The sequence below is a fragment of the Symphalangus syndactylus genome, chromosome 7 (assembly GCF_028878055.3).
Source record: "Symphalangus syndactylus isolate Jambi chromosome 7, NHGRI_mSymSyn1-v2.1_pri, whole genome shotgun sequence".
Taxonomy (NCBI): Eukaryota; Metazoa; Chordata; class Mammalia; order Primates; family Hylobatidae; genus Symphalangus; species Symphalangus syndactylus.
This window is the reverse complement of record NC_072429.2, coordinates 15,752,678-15,776,125: the sequence shown is the minus strand read 5'-3', so window position 1 is coordinate 15,776,125 and position 23,448 is coordinate 15,752,678. Positions and strand designations below refer to the sequence as shown.

The 23,448-nt window shown below is 35.8% G+C and overlaps 1 protein-coding gene across 3 annotated transcripts in view; it reads left to right on the top strand.

Annotated features, from left to right (window-relative positions):
• Positions 1-23,448, top strand: part of RANBP17 (RAN binding protein 17) — a 428,141-nt gene that overhangs the window by 73,558 nt on the left and 331,135 nt on the right. For all 3 annotated transcript variants that reach the window (XM_063642616.1, XM_055285264.2, XM_055285265.2), the window contains one exon: positions 19,621-19,726. In XM_063642616.1, the coding sequence (XP_063498686.1) occupies positions 19,621-19,726 (106 nt within the window). The remainder of the gene's footprint in view (positions 1-19,620; positions 19,727-23,448) is intronic.

The window sequence follows — 23,448 nt, the reverse complement described above, 5'->3', positions numbered from 1 at the left end:
ACGTTTAGTGTAAGGCAGGCCTGGTGGTGACAAAATCTCTCAGCTTTTGTCTGTAAAGGATTTTATTTCTCCATCACTTATGAAGCTTAGTTTGACTGGATATGAAATTCTGGGATGAAAATTCTTTTCTTGAAGAATGTTGAATATTGGCCCCCACTCTCTTCTGGCTTGTAGAGTTTCTGCCGAGAGATCCGCTGTTAGTCTGATGGGCGTCCCTTTGTGGGTAACCCGACCTTTCTCTCTAGCCGCCCTTAACATTTTTTCCTTTGTTTCAACTTTGGTGAATCTGACAATTATGTGTCTTGGAGTTGCTCTTCTGGAGGAGTATCTTTGTGGCATTCTCTGTATTTCCTGAATTTGAATGTTGGCCTGCCTTGCTAGGTTGGGGAAGTTCTCCTGGATGATATCCTGAAGAGTGGTTTCCAAATTGGTTCCATTCTCCCTGTCACTTTCCAGTACACCATCAGACATAGATTTGGTCTTTTCACATAGTCCCATATTTCTTGTAGGCTTTGTTCGTTTCTTTTTACTCTTTTTTCTCTAAACTTCTCTTCTTGCTTCATTTCATTCATTTGATCTTCAATCACTGATACCCGTTCTTCCATTTGATCAAATCTGCTACTGAAGCTTGTGCATTTGTCACGTAGTTCTCGTGCCATGGTTTTCAGCTCCATCAGGTCACTTAAGGACTTCTCTACACTGTTTATTCTACTTAGCCATTCGTCTGCTCTTTTTTCAAGGTTTTTAGCTTCTTTGCGATGGGTTCGAACATCCTCCTTTAGCTTGGAGAAGTCTGTTATTACTGATTGTCTGAAGCCTTCTCTTGACTCGTCAAAGTCATTGTCCTTCCAGCTTTGTTCCATTGCTGGTGAGGAGCTGTGTTCATTTGGAGGGGGAGAGGCACTCTGATTTTTAGAATTTTCAGCTTGTCTGCTCTGGTTTCTCCCCATTGTTGTGGTTTTATCTACCTTTGGTCTTTGATGATGGTGACGTATGGATGGGATTTTGGTGTGGATGTCCTTTCTGTTTGTTAGTTTTCCTTCTAACAGTCAGGACCCTCAGCTGCAGGTCTGTTGGAGTTTGCTGGAGGTCCACTCCAGACCCTGTTTGCCTGGGTATCACCAGCTGAGGCTGCAAACAGCAAATGTTGCTGCCTAATCCTTCTTCTGGAAGCTTCGTCTCTGAGGGGCACCGGGCCTTATGAGGTGTCAGTCGCCCCCCTACTGGGAGGTGTCTCCCAGTTAGGCTACTTGGGGGTCAGGGACCCACTTGAGGAGGCAGTCTGTCCGTTCTCAGATCTCACACTCCATGCTGGGAGAACCACTACTCTCTTCAAAGCTGTCAGACAGGGACATTTAAGTCTGCAGAAGTTTCTGCTGCCTTTTGTTCAGCTATGCCCTGCCCCTAGAGGTGGAGTCTACAGAGGCAGGCAGGCCTCCTTGAGCTGTGGTGGGTTCCACCCAGTTCGAGCTTTCTGGCTGCTTTGTTTACCTACTCAAGTCTCAGAAATGGCGGAAGCCCCTCCCCCAGCCTCGCTGCTGCCTTGGAGTTCCATCTCAGACTCTTGTGCTAGCAGTGAGCGAGGCTCCGTGGGCGTGGGACCCTCTGAGCTAGGTGCAGGTTATAATCTCCTGGTGTGCTGTTTGCTAAGGCCATTGGAAAAGCGCAGTATTAGGGTGGGAGTGTCCCAATTTTCCAGGTGCCGTCTGTCACGGCTTCCCTTTGCTAGGAAAGGGAATTCCTGGACCCCTTGTGCTTCCAGGGTGAGGCGATGCCCCGCCCTGCTACTTGGGCTGCACCCACTTGTCTGGCAAGCCCTAGTGAGATGAACCCGGTACCTCAGTTGGAAATGCAGAAATCACCTGTCTTCTGCGTTGTTCACTCTGGGAGCTGCAGACTGGAGCTGTTCCTATTTGGCCATCTTGGTGCCACCAAGCAGTTGTTTTGTTTTTATTTTCATTTAAAGATAATTTCTAATTTAATTATTATTTCTTTGTTCTTTGTGAATTTATGGATTATTTAGAAGTGTGCTTTTAAGTTAAAAATATTTAGGGTTTTCCTAGTTATTGTTACTGATTTTTAAATTTTACCTTGGTCAAGTATGATTTTGTGTGATTTCAGTCTTTCTGAATTTATTAAGACTTGTCATATGACCCAGAATATGGTCTGTCCTGGCAAACGTAGCATATACACTTGAAAAGAATATGTATTTTGTTATTGTTGGGTGTAATATAAATATAAATTAAGATAATATTATATATTCTTTGTCTTTATTGATTTCTTTTGTCTGTCTAATTATATTGTTTGCAGAGAGAAGGGTGTTAAAATCTCCAATTATGATTGTGGAATTATATTCTAATTCCTTAAATTTTTTCATCATGTAAACATTTGTAATTGTTATGTCTTCCTTATTGACCTTTTCTCTTGAAATCTCTTATCTGATATTACTGTAACCACTCCACTGTCTTCTTATGCTTACTGTTTATGTAGTATATCTTTCTCTATCCATTTACTTCCTGTCTGCCTGTGTCTTTATATTTAAAGTGTGTCTTTTGTAGGTGGTATATAGTTGCTCCCTTTTTAAAAATGCATTCTGACCATCTCTTTTAACTGGAGTGTTTAGTTCATTTGCTAGATGGAGGACACCAACTTAATTCCATTTAATTCCATTTAAATTATTTCCTTAGAATGAGATTTTCATGTCTCATTTTCATATCACACTGGTAGTCTGTATGTAGTCCACAAACCATGTGAGGTCTGACTTAAAGGTTTTTTCCTCCTCTTCAGTTAGCACTGAGGTCAGGTCAGACAGGCTTCTGTCTTGTCTTTCTCTGTGTAGGGCAGATTTTTTTTCCCCAGTTTGTATTTTCATTTAGGGTGTAACTCTGCATCAGCTTTTTTGGACTTCTCGCATTGGGCCTGTCCTAGGCTTTTTCCTTTGGCCATTAGAAGAGAAGCTCAAACCCTAGTTGTTTCTGTGCCTGTAACTCTAAATTTCAGCCTTCATATTATTTTTGGACATTGAGGATTATTTTACTCTTCTACCAGCTCAGTAGTACATTTGGTACCTTTGTGCAAATTAGAAAACTGTTCCATTTCATCCAGGCCATTGCAACAACATGCTAGAGTAAATAGATTGGTGGGCAGAATATAGGCTGGATTTCAGTCCCAACTTGTCCTTTCAGTTGAGTATCTTTACAGGTGACCCTGTAAGCTTGTGTTGTATTGTTAACTGTTTTTGTTTTGACTGATGACACATGACAATCTTTTGTCATTTCAGATTTGTGTTCTGTGTGCAGACATTAATTCGGATTACATTATTTTATAATTTGGATTGTGTCTAGCCAGCTATCTATAAAATTACATTAAAAAAATGTATAACACAGACAATTAGTGTTTGGTTCTTCAAAAGTAAAGAGTTAGTAATAACTTCAGTGTGGTCAGCTAGATCCTCTGAAAGGCCTTTTTGCTGCAAAACAATCAGATCCTGGGCTTACAGTAGGTACATGAAATTTCTTAGGTTTTTATTTTTCTTCCCACTCCTCTGCTCTCTGATTCTCTGTCTCTCCTTTCTCTGACCTCTTCCCTCCCAACCTCTCCCATCACCCAGATCAAAAAGTGAATTTAATCGGGGTGGGACGGGTCAGACAGTGAACAAGGGCAAAAAGCAGGGTTGCTCTCAAAGACAGATAATAAATATCAATGATGAAATTAGTGACAAAGCCTTAGGCCGGTAGCAAGATAGGTGTGCCAACCTGAGACTCTTGTATTAAGTTGAACCCTCAAAAGGGTATAAAATGGTTTTAAATTGGTAGATACCCTGGCTTCCAGCAGAAGGGAACAAAAAGCTTCTCCAAAGGATCAACCATAATTTAGGGCATTGGAAATCCTGCAGATTAAGTTAAACAAGTGTTCATAATAAACAAAAACAATAAAAGCCAGCACATAAACAATGAAGTAAGCTGCCATGAATGAGCACTAACAAAAATAAGTTATCTATTTGATTTAGAACCCCTATCTCCTAAAGACTCTTAAGATGTTGGAATTGGATAGGAATATAAAGCAATTATGTGTGAAATATTTAAAGAAATAAAAAATGGAATCACAAATGAGCAAATAACAGGAGTGTGAAAAACAACCAGGTGGATATGAAAAGGACATGAAAAAACTTTTTTTATTGAAAACTTTGTGATCTAAAATTTCATGGATGTGTTAAACAGTAAATTGGACCCAACTGAGGAAAGAATTGGCAAACTGGCAGTTAGAACTGAAGACATTTTCAAGACTGCAGGAAAAAAGGAAAATGAAAATATTAAAAGAGATGTTAAAGGATGGAATGAGAGGGTCAGATATGTCAAAATGAGTCCCAGAAAGATAGAATAGAGGAAAGAGGAGAGGTGATAACTGAAGAAATTCTGAGAATTTTTTTGACTTAATAGAAGACATGAATTCATCAATACAGCAAGCCCAACATATACCCGTCAGAAACAAAAAAATAAAACTTTAGTCAAACTATATAACCCCAAAGACAAAATGTTAAAAGCAGCTGGAGAAGAAAGATCACTTAGAAAGTAGTGTAAACTGGACTGATAACTCACTTCTCAACAGTAAAAATGGAAACCAGAAGGTATTAGAATATTATTCTCAAATAACTGAGCAAAAATAACTGCCAGGCTGTTATTGTATATCAGCAAAAATATCTTTTGAGAAAAACGATGTACAATAGAGATTTCAAACAAGTGAAAGCAGAAAGTTTTCTACTAGCTGATCTTTCATTAAAGGTTTTTATTAAACATTTTAAAGGTTATTTTTGAAGAAGAGGCATGGTCCCAGAAGGAAGAAAAGGAGTACATGGAAATTGGCAAACTCAAAAATTTTATTTATTTATTTATTTATTTAAGATGCAGTCTTGCCCTGTCACCCAGGCTGGAGTGCAGTGCCGTCATCTCAGTTCGTTGCAACCTCTGCCTCCCAAATTCAAGCCATTCTCCTGCCTCAGCCTCCTGAGTAGCTGGGACTACAGTCATGCACCATGCTGGGCTAATTTTTTTGTATTGTTTTAGTAGAGATGGAGTTTCGCCATGTTGTCCTGGTTGGTCTCGAACTTCTGATCTCAAGTGATCTGCCCACCTCGGCCTCCCAAAATGCTAGGATTACAGGCATGGGCCACCTCACCCGGCTGTAAACACATACATTTTAACATTCATAGTCTGTACAAAAAAAGGATTATGTGTAATTTGTGGAATTAAGAACAGAATAAAAACGTGAAAAGACAGAAGCATGTCAGAGAGAGAGTCGGGGGAGTGATGAGAATTAAAATTATTTTAAGTCCTTGTCTTATTTAGGAAGGGAATTAAAATGGCAGCACTTCAAGGATAACAACTAAAAGAGTAGAAACTGTGTGATTGTCTCCCATAACCCAGCAAAGAGAAAATAATGAAATAGAAAAATAAGCAAATTCAATTTTTTTAAAAGCCAGGAAAGGAGGAAAATAACCAGAGACAACAGGACAATAGACAATAAAAAAAATGGTAGGAGTGTTCCAGATATGTTATTAATCCAATAAACATAAATGAGTTAAATTGACAGTTAAACCAGATTGTAAATTTGAATATTTTAAAAATAGCCAATTAATTATAAGTTACATACGCAAAACATTAAAACCTGGAAAGTTGAAAGTAAAAGGATTTTTTAAAATGTGCTATGCAAATATGAACCTATAGGAGGCTAGGGTCATTGTTAATATCAAACAAAAATGACTTGAAGAGAAAAAGCATTATTAAAATTAGAGCTAATAGTTTGTGTACCAGGAAGGTACAGGTTGAGCACACCAAATTCAAAAATCTGGAATCTGAAATGCTCCAAAATTTAAAACTTTTTGAGCTGACATGATGCTCAGAGGAAATGCTCATTCAAGCATTAAGGATTTCGGATTTTTGAAATGGTCATTCCCACCCAGGCATGGAAATATTCCAAAATCTGAAAAAATTAAGAACTGACAGCACTGCTGGTCCCAAGTATTTCAGATCAGGGATACTCAACCTGTATTACAATTTTAGATATCTAGTACTTAGTGAAGTAGTATCAAAACATATCAAGCAAAAATTGGTAGTCCTGCAGGGAGAAATGGACAGACTTGCCATCATAATGGAAGGCTGCAGTACACTTCTTAATTGTTGGCATATCAAATAAGTAGCAAGTTAGTAAATTTAGAAGGGATTTGAACAATGTGATCAACAGACTTTAATGAATTGATATATATAAAACACTGGAACCAACAGTTTGAAAATGTCAGTTTTCTCCAGGACACATGGCATGTTTTAAAAAACATTGTCCAAGCATTAGCATATGAAGTGAGTCTCAACAAATGTCAATGACTCAGTGTCATAGAGACCACTTTTTTTTTTTTGCAATGTAGTTTTAATTGCTGATTGGTTTAAAAAAAAAAAACTGAATTGCAAAACAAAACAAAAACCCCACAAAACCCCATACACTTGGGAATTTAAAACATATACTTGTAAATATGAGGTAAAAGAAATCTTGAGGAAAATTTTAAAATAGAGTTAACACAATAATACAGAAATACAACATTTTTGGAATATAGTGAAAGACTTAATTCAAAGGAGATTTATTGACCAAAAAGCTTATTTAGAAAAGAAAAAAGGCCAGAATGTTGGGACTTAAGCATCTAACTTGAGAAGTTAGAATGAGAGGAACAGATTAAACCCTGAGAATGGATAAAGAAGGAAACGAAGCAGAAATTAATGAACTAAAAAATAAAGATTCAGTAGAATTAAAAAATCAGAAGTTAGATCTTTAAAAAGACAAGAGTAACAAACCTCTTGTGATTAGGAAGAAAGAATTCACAAATATATACTATTAGGAACAAATGGAGGAAATTTAATAATGGATACAGCAAAGATTTAAAAGGTAAAATCATTCTTGCTATTTCCAGAGGTCAATAAATGAGGAAATGAATAAATTTCTAGAAAAAATACTAAAATTGACTTAAAAAAGAGAAGAATTTAGAAGATATTTGCAACACACACTAAGCAAGAATCACCATCTAGAAGAATATGGGAAGAATTCTTACAAATCAGTAAAATAGTTCTTTAGGAAAATGATCAATAGCAAATAGGCATCTGGCAGAAAAACATAAATGATGCATATATTCAAAAAACCCAACTTCATTACCACTAAAAGAAATAGACCACATGAAATATATTTTCCTGTCTACTGGGAATAAAATCGTAAGAAATCTTACAGAAAAATGTGAGTCAAAAGGAATTCTTATATATTTCTGGTGGGAGTATAAAGTATTCAGAATCATTTGGAAATGGAATAGAAATGAATTTGGTGTAGTCTTGTAAAGCAGAACATTTGAATACCCATTGACCTGACCCTTGCACCCTTACATGTGTCCTCTAGAACAGGGGTCCCCAAACCCCAGGCCATGAAGCGGTACTGGTTCATGGCTTGCCAGGAAGGAACTGGGTTGCACAGCAGGAGGTGAGCGGCAGGTGAACAAGCATTACTGCCTGAGCTCCACCTCCTGTCAGATCAGCAGCGGCATTAGATTCTCTCATAGGAGCGTGAACCCTATTGTGAACTGCGCATGCGAGGGATCTAAGTTGCACACCCCTTTTGAGAATCTAATGTGTATAATGCCTGATGACCCGAGGTGGAACAGTTTCATCCCAAAACCATCACCTCCCCTTCCTCCCCAGTCCGTGGAAAAATCATATTCCATGAAACCTGTCCCTGGTACCAAAAAGGTAGGGGACTGCTGCTCTAGAAAATCTATACACGAGATGTACAATAATGTTCATAGCATTATTGTTTATAATGTCAAAAAGTAGAAACAGCTCAGATGCTCATCAATATGAAGATGAATAAGTAGATCATAGTGTAATTATACAAGATTATATAACAAAAAAATGAATGAACTATACCTAATGAGTGTCAGAGATAAGATGTTTAATGAAAAGCAACTCTCAGGAAGCTACATACAGCGTGAAATGTAATAAAGTCTCCAAACAAATGAGACTTGGAGTGTAGTGTTTAGGAATATATGTATATGTGAGGAAACTTTAAAAAATCAAAAGAACAATAAGCATTAAATATTGAATCATGGTTACTTATAGGGTGGAAGGTAAGGGGACAAGCTCGGGAATGGTATGGAGGTAGGTGTGACAGTATTGCTAATGCATTGATTGTTCTATTGGGTAGGTGTTTGTTTTGTTACACTTCATATGCATTACATATATGTTTTCATATATATCAATTATTACATTAAAATGTAAAAAGATTCAGTTGGAAAAGACCTATTTTCCTTCAAAAGGATATTAAATGAAGATATGAATGTTTAAAATATATGAATCAGTTAGTTGAAATGTAATAATTTAGTGGTATTACATAGAACTGTCTCTTGAATAAAATGCCAGACATCATTCTTTGTTAATATAAACCAAAGGAGTTTTTATAGTTGGATACACTATGCAGTTTTAGTAAAATAACATTTCGGAGTCTGTAATATAATGCTTAGTACTTAGAAAATTTTTAATAGTATTGGTCAAAAGGTCAGTGGGAAAGAATCTGTCTGCCCTTTTAGAGAGATTTGTGGTCTGCTCAAAATGATCATTTTATATTATGAAAAATGCCTAACATGGCCCTAGTTTGTATACACTGTGTGTAGTAGTATTCAGTTTTGTGTGTGTGTGTAAACACTTCAGTTAGTGTTGAACAAAGAAAATTATATGCTCTTGTTACGTGTGCTTTAATTTAGATGCTTAATGGCTTTTAATGTTACAAAATAAGTTTATTATTATGATCTCATTTGTATTATATTGTCTTGCTCTTCTGTATTTGTGGTGATATGGTCATGGTTTACGAAAACAATAATCCCTAAGAAATAGGTCATTAACAGTAGTTAACGTTTACTTGTGATCTATGGTAATGACTGATTTCTTTGGGATTATTGCAGTTATAAACCATAATTACAGATTATTACAGCAATAATTATTTTGTTAAGGAAAAAATGTTCTATGTGTGAACAGCTGCTAAAACAAGCACCCTGAACATTTCAGGATAAATAGAAAAATGGAAAATTATAATGGAAATTTAGTATTATTATAAAATGAGATTTAAAAAAATTTATAGATATGAAACTCATGTAGCAGATTTTTTTCTCTAAATGCAATTTAGATATGTGTATTTACATGGTTCTTTAAATTTTGTGAATGTAATCATGTTACCAAAATAACATTTTTTGTATATATTTAAGGTGTACAGCATGATGTTTTGATAAATACGTAGTGAAATGACTACTACAGTCAGCCAAATTATCCTATCACCTTCCATAGTTACCATTTTAAAAATTTTTGTGGTAAGAGCACTTAAAATCTAATCTTTTAGCAAATAAAGTATTACTAACTATGGTCTCATGCTGTACATTGGTAGACTTTGTCCTCCTGTACAACTGCAAGTTTGTACCATTTGACCTAATTTCTAATTTCCTCCCTTTCCTTACCTCTAGTAACCACCATTTTACACTCTGTTCCTATGTATTCTACCTTTTTTAAGATTCTGCATATGAGTGAGACCATATAGTATTTTTCTTTCTATTAGTCGCTAATTTCCGAAAATAACTTCTTAACATTTCCTGTTGCGAACACTGTGAGTCTAAAATTGTTCAGGGTTAGGAAATGGTTTAACGTTTATGAGAAATACTGTTTCTCTTTCATCTAAATATCAAAATTATATTTGACAGCTTAATAATAGCGTCTTTTTTTGAGACAGGGTCTCACTGTCACCTAGGCTAGAGTGCAGTGGTGCAATCTCGGCTCACTGCAACCTTTGCCTCCCAGGTTCAAGCTATTCTCCCACCTCAGCCTCTTGAGTAGCTGAGATTACAGGCACATGCCACCACGCCCAGCTAAGTTTGATATTTTTTGGTAGAGACAGGGTTTTTCCATGTTGGCCAGGCTGGTCTCGAGCCCATGACCTGAAGTGATGTGCCTGTCTCGGCCTCCCAAAGTGCTGGGATTACAGGCGTGAGCCACTGCAACCAGCCAATAATAATGTCTTTATATTTCACTGTTCATCTCTAACATTAATTCTGACTCATTCAGTACTTGCTCGATTTTTAAGGTTTAAGAAATATCTGCTTTTCATTTCTCGTACAATAGAAACCATTGCTTTCTAAAACAGAGTAAATATGTACTCTTTTTCTCTAAGTAAACTTCCTTTCAAAATTTACTGTAATTTTAGAAGAAAATGCTCATAATTAATCACATGCTATCTTTGCATAGCATTCTTTGATCTAATAAGTTTAATTCCAAGGTCACAGAAATTAGTACAAATTTAAATTTTGAGAAATTCACATTTTATATTTAGATGCTTTAGTCATTCTGTTTTTAAACAATGGTGCTCATCATACTGCATTGCAAAAATTACTGATTTTTTCCTCTATCTTACCTGTCTCTCACTAGGCTTAGTTCCCTGAGCATGGAGTCTCTCTCTACCCTGCCCCACCCTTTCCCATACATTTGTGTATTTCGTTATATCCCTACCACAGAACATGGTACAAAGTAGATACTTACAGCAGATGTTTTTCTGAAATGTCTTTTACTTGGAATTTTTTTTTTTTCCTGTTTGGAGGGTGTTTGTTTTACTAACAGCATTAGAAAGTGTATATGGCTAGTCGTAACTAGCTTTAATTGTAATAAGCCTCTTTGGTAGAGAGGAAAGAACTTAAAAATTCTTATTGTGTGACTTCATTTTCTTGAGCAGCATTTGAAGTAAGGCACAGAAAGAACATGAATGTTACATATTGTTATGTCTTATGTTTTTTTGTAGGTATGATACAGAACCATGTTAAAAAGGGGATGACAATTTAATAATAGTTACACTAGCCAACATTTACTGAGCACTTACAGCACTTACTCATATACTTTACATGCAAAATACCAGTTGGTGCTTGTCACAACTCTATGGGCCAGGTATTATTATCCTTGTAAGATTAAGTAGCTAGTGTAAATAAGTACTAGAGGCAGGATTTGAACCTAGGCTGTGTTCTTATTAGCTAAATTGTACTGCATCCCTTTTTTTAAAACAAAAATTTATCTTCCAGTAGAGAAATATAAAAAATTACATGCACGGTGAAGTCTTTGTCTGTTTTCAGGTAGGCATGTTTTATCAAGGGCTAATAGGCAGGTATTTCTTCTGTGTTTACATTATTGGTAAGCACAAAAAATTAAGCTTGCTTATTTTAAATTCAGCTATATCAACCAGTATTGATTTTATGGGTCTTGTTTTGGGAATCAAAAAAGTGTGAAATGTCTCCTTGGGAATGATCCCGAAAGCATATGCAGTCTCATCTGTGATTAAGACTCAGGAGACAGCTAAAGAACAGTTCAGGGTTAGGACTGATAATGTGTTAAACGCTTAAGAGATTGTTGCATTATAAGATACTGTTGGATCATGAAGGTCTGTCTAGCTAATTGACAACTGTATTGCTGGAGCATTCCCTTTTACCAATCTTGAGAGGAAGTATAATAGTTTGAGAATGAACTTTTGGAAATTCGTTGCCTAGATTTCAGTCACGGCTCTGCACTTTTAAATAGGGACTTGTAACATTAAATGAATATAGATACAGTGTTTAGAACAGGGCCTAGTGCAGAGTAACTACTATATAAATGTTTGCTATTTTTTTTATTAGTAATAAAGCTTGTTTTAAGAAACCAGTATCGGCCGGGCACGGTGGCTCATGCTTGTAATCCCAGCACTTTGGGAGGCCGAGGCGGGCGGATCACGAGGTCAGGTGATTGAGACCACAGTGAAACCCCGTCTCTACTAAAAATACAAAAAAAAAAATTAGCCGGGCGTGGTGGCGGGCGCCTGTAGTCCCAGCTACTCGGAGAGGCTGAGGCAGGAGAATGGCGTGAACCCGGGAGGCGGAGCTTGCAGTGAGCCGAGATCCTGCCACTGCACTCCAGCCTGGGTGACAGAGCGAGACTCTGTCTCAAAAAAAAAAAAAAAAAGAAACCAGTATCTAAAAATCTAAATTGATAAAACATAACAGGAAGATAATTATTTACATTTCAGTGTTTTTCATTTTGAGAAATAATTTACAATAGGAGATTTTAAAAAGAGTGACTCCTATAGAGAAGTAAAATATTACATATGCATTCACCAAAAGTCATGCTTGCAATGTTTCAGATTCACATCCATTACATGAAGTGTATAACATATCCAACACACAATCGGAGCATAGTCTGTTAATAGCGACCTCTGTAAAATTCTGAGAAATACTACTAATTGTTATTGTTTGGTAGTTACGTTATATAAAGTCGCTGTGAACAATAAATTAGCAAATACCGAACCATTGCTCCTGTGGGCCTCTGACCACAACATTTTCATCAGCTAACCAACACATAACCTTTTTTTTTTTACGTATGTTTCTGTAGAAAGACACCTTATTCAATATATATTGTCGATTTATTGACACTGAACTCATAGCCAGAAGCACTATTTTTCATACCGGAACAAAGCTTATCTAACATGTGTTTTCTATATAAGACACATAACAAGCTTTTTTTCTTTAGGAACACTGCATAGCACCTCAGCATTATACTTAGATCATCTTAAACAGTGAAGTCACTAACAAAAAACACAAAAATGTGGCAGGAGATAGACCATTAAAAGCATACTTGTTTACATTATGAAGCTGAAACAAGAAGGTAGAGTTTCACTTTGTTTGCTCTGAGCTTGAAACGTGTACTGGACAACTACAGATTTTCACCACTTTGCACATCAGCAGATGACTGCGAGTATTGATTTTGGGATTATAAATAAATTTTATCAAGTAGGCAAATTCACAAATAATGGAATCTGCGAATAATGAGGATCAATATATCATATCTTATATTGAGTATTATTGGTTAAGTTGCTTTTATTTAAGCAATAGAAATATTATTATTACCATTCATTATTAATAATGGGTCTACATTTTAATACATTTATTAAATTGGTAATGTTAACCTTTTCTTTCCTTTTTCATGCCATGTTTTCTATATAACGATTTCTTAATTCAGTAACCCATATCTGTTGATAATGTACAATATACCCAGCGTTGTTTTAGGTTCTGGAAATACAATAGAGAACAAAACAGACAAAAATGCCTGCTTTCATGCAGTTTACATTCTGTTGGAATACACAGGTAACATACAAGATAAATACGTAAAATATGTTAGAAAATGTTAAGTGCTAAGATTTAAAATAATGAAGCAAGGAAAGAAGATAGGAAATGCTGGGGGGCGTTGTATTATCTATTACCAGAACTTAATGGCTTATCAGATAACAATTGTGTTATTATCTCTCAGTGTGCTGGGGGTTGATAAGTCTCAGATGGCTCTCTTTAAGGGTCTTTCAGTCATTGTAATCAGATGACAGCTGGGGCTGCAGTTGCCCGAATGCCTCTTTACTCACCCGTCTGGTGTGTGGGCTGGAATCCTTAGAGTGTATACACTCTATCTAGTTGGGCATTTCTCTCTCCGTTCAATCTCTCCAGGTGGCTAGTTTGGGCCTCCTAATAGTATAATGGTCTCAGGGTATATGGTCTTCTTAAATGGTGGCAGGCTTCCCCAGAGTGAACATTTTCTGAGAGACTGGAGGAATTTGCCAGTTCCTGTAAAGGTTAGGCACAGTACTAGGATGGTGTCACTTTCACCAAATTCTATTGGTCAAAGCAGTTACAAATTTCCAAAGATTGGAAGAATAAACTCTACCTCTTGATGGCATATACATATATAGAAGGAATTGTTGATGAGTATTTGAAGACAGACTAAGTATTGAAATTTGCTCCAGGGACTGTTGTGGGGTTGGGGGAGGGGGGAGGGACAGCATTAGGAGATATACCTATTGCTAAATGATGAGTTAATGGGTGCAGGAAATCAACATGGCACATGGATACATATGTAACAAACCTGCACATTGTGCACATGTACCCTAAAACCTAAAGTATAATTAAAAAAAAAAAAAAAGAAATTTGAAGACATGCTAAGTATTGAAAATTGACAGGATATCTTGGTAAGGCCTGAGAAGGTGACATCAAATAAGACTGATCAGCATAGTTGTATCTTTCCGCAGTTATATTAAACTGTGTGAGTACTGGCAAAGAGTAGTGGTGTATTGGACATAAACAGTTACGGTTTTGTAAGATGAGTATATCATAACAAAAGAGGAGCTAAATGTAAATGCAAGGCAGAGATGATAATGACTGACCGTAGAATTAAAGCTAGGTACATAGGCTAGAGAATATGTGAAGAGTGTAAGAGGAGTGAAAAAATGGCAGATTCCCAAAAACTAATAAAAGAGATCAGCAAACTTGCAGGATGCGGGATCAATAAATAAAATCAATGGTATGTCTATTTTTTAACAATCAGCAATTGAATATGAAAGGAAGAAAGGAAGTCCATTTACAGTAGTATCAAAAAGGATCAAATACTTAGGCATAAATTTTAAAAAGAAGTGTAAGAATTATATACTGACACTGTAACAGTGTTGAAAGAAATTAAAAGATATAAATAAACAGAAAGACTTCTCATGGTCATGGATCAGAAGACTTAATATTGTTAAGATGACAGTACTCTTCAAATTGATCTCCAAATCCAGTGCAATCCACGTTAAAATCCCATGGGTTTTTTTGCAGGGATTGACAAACTGGTCCTAAAGTTCATATGGAAATCCATGGGACCCAAAATAGCCAAGATAATCTTGTAAAATAATGAAATTGGAAGACTCATTTTTTTTTATTTCAGAATTTACTACAAAACAACAGTAATCAAGACCGTTTTGAACCAGCATAAAGGTAGACATATAGGACCTGGGTGTGGTGGCTTATGCCTGTAATCCCAGCACTTTGGGAGGCCAAGGTGGGAGGATCACTTGAGCCCAGGATGTTCAGGAACAGCCTGGTCAACATAGTGAGACCTCATCTCTACAAAATATGTTTTAAAATTAGGTAGGTATGTTGGTGTGGGCCTGTAATCCCAGCCGTTCAGGAGGATTACTTGTGTCTGGGAGTTAGAGGCTGCAGTGAGCTATGATTTCATCACTACCCTCCAGCCTGGGTGACCGAGTAAATCTTAAGTGACTTTGGGTTGGGCAACTATTTCTTAGATATGACACCTGAAGCAGACAACAGAAGACAAATTAGATATACCAAAATTTATCTAATTAGACAAATTAGATACAACAGAGTTGCAAATTGTGTGCATCAAAGCATGCCATCAAGAAAGTACAGCCCACAGAATGGGAGAAAATATTTGCAAGTCATATGACTGATAAGAGATTAGCATCTAGAATACATAAATAATTATTACAACCCAGTAATGAAAAAGACAACCCTTAAAAATGGTCAATGGATTTGAATAGACATTTCTCCAAAGAGGACACACAAATGACCGCTAAACACATGAAAGGATGCTCAACATCCTTAGTTATTAAGGAAAGGCATATCAAAATTATAATGAAATACCTCCTCACACCAACTAGGATGGGTATAATAAAGAAGACAACTACAAGTGTTGGCAAAGATTTGGATAAATTTAATCTTCATACATTGCTGGTGGGAATGTAAAATGGCACAGCTGCTTTTGAAAACATTTTGGCAGTTCCTCAAAATGTGAAAAGTAGAGGTGCCATGTAACTCAGCAATTTCACTTCTAGGTATACTCAAGAGAAATGAAAACATATATCCACATAAAATCTTGTATACAAATGTTCATAGCAGTGTTATTTATAATAGTCAAAAGATGGAAACAATCCAAGCATCCATCAACTGAATGGGTAAATGAAATGTGATATATCCATAGTAACCAAAATAGCATGGTATTGGTATAAAAACAGACACATAGACCAATGGAACAGAATAGAAAACCCATAAATCATACATTTACAGCCAATTGGTTTTTGACAAAGGTGTCAAGAACATACATTGGGGAAAGGATACCCTCTTTAATAAAATGGTGCTGGGAAAATTGTATATCCAGATGCAGAAGAATGAAACTGGACTTCTGTCTCTTACCGTATACAAAAATGAAATCTAGATGGATTAGACTTAAGACCTGAAACTATAAAACTACTAGAAGAAAACATGGGGAGACACTTCAGGACATTGATCTACACAAATATTTTATGGCTAAGACCTCAAAAGCACGGGCAACAAAGATAAAAATAGACAAATGGGATTATATTAAGCTAAAAAGCCCCTTCACAGCAAAGGAAACAGTCAACAGAGTGAAGAGAGCCTGTTGAATGGGAGAAAGTATTTGCAAACTGTCTGACCAGGGAGGAATAGAATATGCAAGGATCACAAATAACAGTAAAAAATAAAAACAAAAAAACAAATAATTTAAATAAATGACAGTCAAATGACATGAATAGATATTTCTCAAAAGGAGAACATACAGATGGCCAACAGGTATATGAAGAAATACTCAACACATCACTAATTATCAGGGAAATGCAAATCAAAACCACAGTGAGATGCCATCTTACTTACTCCAGTCAGAATGATTATTATTAAACAGAAAAAATAACAGAAGCTGGCAAAGATGTGAATAAAAGGGAACTCTTACACACTGGTGGTGGGAATGTAAATTAAAACAGCCATTATGGAAAATAGGGAGATTTCTCAAAAATGAAAAGTAGAACTACCATATGGTCCGGCAATCCCAATACTGGCCATTTATCCAAAGGGAAAGAGTTCAGTATGTTAAAAGAATACCTGTACTTCCATGTTTATTGCAGCACTGTTCACAATAGCAAAGATATGGAATCAACCTACATTCCCATTGATGGATGGATAAAATAATGTGGTATATATACATAGTAGAATACCATTAGGCCATAAGAAAGAATGAAATCATGTCATTTGCAGCAACATAGATGGAACTGGAGGTTAAGTGAAATAAGCCTGGCACAGAAAGACAAATACCATGTGTTCTCATACATATGTGGGACCTAAAAAATTCATTTCATTGAGGTAAAGAACAGAATGATAGGAGAAGCTGAGAATGATGTGTGGGTGGGCTGGGGAGTGGGGCAGGATGAAGAGAGGTTGGTTAATGAGTACAAACATACAGTTAGATAAAAGGTATAAGTTCTAATGTTTGATAGAGCAGGGTAACTATAGTTAACAATGTATTCCATATTTCAAAATAGCTAGAAGGCAGGATTTGAATTGTTCTCAACACAGAAATGGTGAATACTCGAGGCAATAGATACGCCAAATACCCTGACGTGATCATTACACATTCTTTGCATGTAACAAAGTATCACAGGTACCCCACAAGTATGAACAAATATACAAATATGATGTATTAATAAAAATAAATAAGATCTATACAAACAATGGAATGTTATTCAGCTATAAAGAAAAATAAGTATCGATACGTGCTAAAACATGGGTGATCCTTGAAAACATTATGCTGAGTGAAAGGAGACAGTCACAGCACCCACTTATTCTGTGACTCCATTTATATGAATTGCCCAGAATGCGAAGAACCTAATGAGACTTAAAGTAGCTTAGTGGTTGCTTAGAGGCTAGGGGCATGAGGGTAGGATGCAGAATGACAGCTAGTATGAAAATGTTCTAAAATTAGATTGTGGTGATGCTTGCATAACCCTGTTAATTTATGAAAAAACATTGAATTATGTACTTTAAGTGGGTTACTTGTATGGTATGTGAATTATATTTCAGTGAAGCTGTTCAAAAAGTGATAGGCTCATGGATTGAAGATTCCCGGTAGAACAAAGGATTGGTGGAGTTGTAAGATTCATCTTTGTAGATATTGAAATCACTAGTGATTATGATATAAGTGTTGTTGGAAAGAGTGACAGCCAAGAACCAATACTTGCAAAAAACAGGGGGAAATAATCTGCAGGAGTGTAGATAATTGCAATAAGAAGGGATATTTGTTAGTGTTGTTGGTGATGTAAGATGTACAGGTGAATGCTTTCATAATGAAGAAAGAGAAAATGTTAAGTAGAAATGAGGAACATGAAGATCACCTACTCCATATTCAAGGCCCAAGATACATGAGAAGTGGAAAAAAAGCAGCTACCACTTGATAGAGCCTACAGAGAAAGCAGGATCATCAGGGTAGAGCTTCTGTGATAGACTTTTATATTGACCCTAAAACACTGAAATTCATAAGGTAACTTTCTGGATACTTTCAGCTTCCTACATGAAGTTTTTGTTCTGTTACCTTTTTCATGAATTGTATGTCATGAAACTTGAGTCTGTTTTTCAATGGATTACTTGATCAAATTAGTGTTCTTGTTCTCCTACTTAATCTATTTCACATTCCTAATGTATAAGGCTGCATAATCGGTCAGTTCTGATTTGTTGTCGTTTTGTGAGAGAATAAAGGATGTGAATACTTGCCAGGTTAGATTTCTAATTTACAGGAATCTTGTCACCCTAATAGGTTGATATGTCTCTCCAAAAATTATAAAAGAGTTGTTGAGTAATTGTAGTATAATAGTGACTGCTAGTATCCATGGGAAAACAGAAAGAATTTGTTCTTTTTCTAACTTTTATTTATCCTTTCTGAGTCTTCTAACAAGCAGATAGCCTCTTTTCTTCATTATTCAATTCCATACCTTTTAAAAAAACATTTTTACTTGAAAAGGTTTCTTAATCAGAAACAATTAATTTCAGTTTTATGAAATAGCCCTCTCATCTTTGAAAAATCAGTCTCCAAGAATAGCATAAAATTTGTTTTTAGCAAGATAATTTTGTGTTGTTAATTGTCTATAAAGGTCTCAAAAGTACTGAAGGATCACCTAGATCAATGAATCCAGAGATGTAAAATAATATACCTTAAGCAAAAATCATTGAATAAATACCTCCATTTCTAAATTAGTCAATTTCAGCTGCCCCCCAAAGTAAGATTTCTGAAAACTGTAGATGTTGCCATTTATGCCGCTGCTTTAAAGCTATTTAATCCTCTACTACTATCAGCTATGAAGTTAATTCTACCGTCAAACAATGTGAAATCTGGATTTTTTAGTACATCATGCATAAAAATACAGAAGGAATAAATTTATTACTGTCTATTATGTTCCAAGCAGGGGAAATATTTAAAATGATCACACTGGTATTATCATGACATTGACCATTCAGAAAAGATGCTGGTCCTTGGATCATAAGAGTACGTCCTGACTGAATAACAGATCTGGTCCTAGACAGTTTAGTGTTTTGTACTCAAATTTATTTTCAGTCATGTCTTCACGGTAGACATTGTTTTTTCCATTTTACAAATGAAAACCCTAAGACTTAAAAGAGATAAGTAACTTATGCAAGATCACATAGCAAATTAGTAGAGCTGGGATTCAAATTAGTTTTATTTGGCTCTAAATTCTATGCCATTTTCACTGTTCTACTGCCTTGATAAACTTAAAACCCATCTGCTTTCTATCAAGAACTGAGTTCACAATAATTTATCACTTGTTTGGAAGAACAGATCATTGTGCTAATTTTGGAATTTCCCCCAAAATAAGCTACGTTTCTATGAATATGTCTTAAATTTTTTCTTTCTTTCTCTATATTAGGACGTCTTGCATGGCTGGTATACTTAGTTGGGACAGTTGTAGGAGGAAGATTAACATATACCAGTACAGATGAGCATGATGCTATGGATGGAGAATTATCCTGTCGGTAAGTAAGAGCTGTGTAATTCGCTGAAATTTGCTAAATAGTTTTTAAAAAATTAGTTATTGAACTAGTATCATGAGTGAAGACATTTTGTGTGTGGCCTTTTGAGGAAGATATTATTTCCCTTTTTATTGGTGAGAAAACCAAGGCTCAAAGGTTAAATGATTTGTAGAAGTCAAATCTCTAATAAGTGATAGACTCAAAATATTTTGTACATGTTTGTGTAAATAATATGATAAAGATTTAAGTTGCTTTTTATTACTTAGGATCTAAGCAAGCACATACAGTTGGTGTGTATTGGAAAGGTGGCAAAATTGGGTGACATACATCCAGTCAAAGTATTAGGTAGTCAGTTACCCATTGCAAGTTTTGTCACCTGTTGGCCTCAGTCTTAGGAAAAAGCAGTTGAATTATTCTCTTCAAGTTTCTATTCTAACCTGAGGAAAATTTCTATATATGAATAATACAAGTGAATTGATTTTCCATATATTTTATTTTTACTAACAAGTCTCCTTATAACAGCGTCATACATGTTTTTATTGAAGACTTAAACATTCAAATGAAAATAAAAATTATATATTAATTTGGAGATAACCACTACTATTATTTTGTAAAGCCCCTTTGAGTCTTTTTAATTAATGTGTATGGGTATATGTTTACTGCATGTGTGTTTTTCAACTTTTCTTAAACATTACAAAACAATAAAAGATGGAGCTAATAATAATACCTAACTTATTTTGGGCTATTATAAGGAATTTATTTTTTTAAATGCTTAGAACAGTGCCTGGCAATTAGGGATATATTTTACACACATACACACACACCCACACACACCCCCCCAAACCCAACCCCACCCACCCACCCCAACACCACTTTTTAAAATCAAATGCAATATCAACATTTTACCTGGACATTAAATTTTCTAAATTTAGAAAATTCTTTGTTTTTGGAATTTTAGGTTGTTCCCCAATTTTTTCTTATTACAAATTACTTTTAGATATACTAAATTATTTTTAGTTATATCTTCATGTAGATTGAAATAATTTCATTAGAGTTCGTTCCTAAATGCAGAATAGCTGGTCAAAGGTTATGTAGCATTTTAAAGACTTTCAGTACTCATTACCACATGGTGTTCTGAAAAAGGACCAATGTATCCTCTGAACCAAGGGTCCCCAACCCCTGTACTGGTCCGCAGCCTGTTAGGAGCTGGGCTAAATAGCAGGAGGTGAGCTGCAGGTGAGCAAGGATTACCGCCTGAGCTCCGCCTCCTGTCAGATCAGCAGGGACATAGATTCTCATAGGAGCGTGAACCCTAAACTACGCATGTGAGGGATCTAGGTTGCATGCTACTTACGGGAATCTAATGCCTGGTGATCTGAGGTGGAACAGTTTCATCCTGAGACCATCACCCCACACCACCCCAAACCCCATCCATGGAAACATTGTCTTCCAAGAAACTGGTCCCTGGTGCCAAAAAGGTTGGGGACCACTGTGCTGAACCCAAATTGTATGATAGTTAACATTGTTAGTGGTTGAACTGCCAGATAGTAGGGTTCATATTGTTGCCAGTTTATAGGTAACAAATGTGTTATTTCAATTTGTATTTATTTGGTTACTAGCAGTATCAAACATTCTTTTCCATTCCCAGCTTTGCCATTTTTTCTTTGTGATTTTTTTATCTATATTGATTATATTATTTACCTTCTTTTCTTTTGTGATGATCTTTTCTAACTTATTTGTAAGAGCTCAGTATATATATATATATATACACACATACTGAATGAACTCTGTAGAGGAACAAACTCTAATGAAATTATTTCAATCTACATAAAGATATAACTAAAAATAATTTAGTTATATCTAAAAGTAATTTATAATAAGAAAAAAATTGAGGAACAACCTAAAATTCCTGTGTGTGTGTGTGTGTGTGTGTGTGTGTGTATCAGAGATCTTAATATTTTGCTCCTCGTTTTGAAAATGTTTTCTTCGTATTTTTACTTCAGAAATTTCTTCTTTACTGGCTTAAATATTATGTATTCAGATCTATGGACTTTTTCCTTCATATTTCTCTGCTGCTTATATTTAGAAAGATTTTTTTTCCACTTCTGATTAATAAAAATATCCACCTGTATTTTCTTCTAGCTGTCTTTGGTATTATTAATAGCTTTTTATACTTATTTTTAATATATCTTGCCATTTGGTTTCATATATCTTTTCCAAAATTTCCAATTAATGCCAATCCTACCCTCTACTGATTTGAAGTGCCACTTACATCTTACACAAAATTATTACATCTTTTTTCAGGCCTTTCATACTTTTCCATTGATCTTAGAAGTATATTGTTATATATTTTTACCCTATTAAAGACCTTAAAATTGTTATACCTAGTTGTGATATTCTCCTTCATTATTATTATTAAATATATATCTATGTGCTTAATAAATTTGTTGTACTTTTGGATAAAAAATTTCATTTTTTTCCATTCCCTTTTCGACCTTTAAACTATTTCTTCAATAAAATGTGAATCTTCATGGACCATGAATATTTTTAGTTTTTCTAAGATTTATTATTTTCTATATCAAATTAAATTACTTGAAAATATGAATAATAGGTGTTTGGGGCCTCCTTAAAGTGCTTTAGTTACTTTTCAACCAAGCAAAAAATTTGCTACTCCATCTCCCGAGTAGCTGGGATTACAGGCATGTGCCACCACGCCTGGCTAATTTTGTATTTTTAGCAGAGATGGGGTTTCTCCATGTTGGTCAGGCCAGTCTCGAACTCTTGACCTCAGGTGATCTGCCTGCCTTGGCCTCCCAAAGTGCTGGGATTACAGGCGTGAGCCACTGATTTTTTTTTTAAACCCAGCTGATTTTTTTTTAAAGTTTAATCATCAAGTAGGGAAATACACGGCTGGGCGCAGTGGCTCATGCCTGTAATCCCAGCACTTTGGGAGGCCAAGGCGGGCGGATCACGAGGTCAGGAGATCGAGACCATCCTGGCTAACACGATGAAACCCCATCTCTACTAAAAATACAAAAATTAGCCAGGCGTGGTGGTGGGCCCCTGTAGTCCCAGCTGCTCTGGAGGCTGAGGCGGGAGAATGGCGTGAACCCCGGAGACGGAGCTTGCAGTGAGCCGAGATGGTGCCACTGCACCCCAGCCTGGGCAACAGAGTGAGACTCTGTCTCAAAAAAAAAAAAACAAAAAAAAAAAAAAACAAAAAACCACACACACGCACATTGCCACTATCTCGTGAGAAAATGTGTATTAGGAAATAAAGTAGGTATATATTTGCCAATGAGAAAAAAATATTAGTTTTTTATTTAAGCAGCAAACGTATTGAACATGTTGAACTAAGATTTGTGTTTTAGCCTGCATTCCCTGGAAAACAGAGCCTTGGGTGAAGTTCATGGGCTAATATTTTTATGGAGGTTAGGAAGAAGAGTACATTTTTAGAAAAGAAAGAATAAGAGGAAAGGGAAAGTAAGTGAGACAATAAGAGAAAACAAATACAGTCAGTCTTCATTATTCCTGGATTCCATTTTTTGTGAATTTGCCTACTTCATAAAATGTGTTTCTAACCCCAAAATCAGTACTCATGGTGCTTTTGTGGTCATTTGCAGACATGTGCTCAGGGATGAAAAAATTTGAGTTTTGTGTTGCACTTTCCCAACTGAGGTTGAACGAGGTGATACTCTGCCTTGTTTCAGCTCTTGTACTGCAAA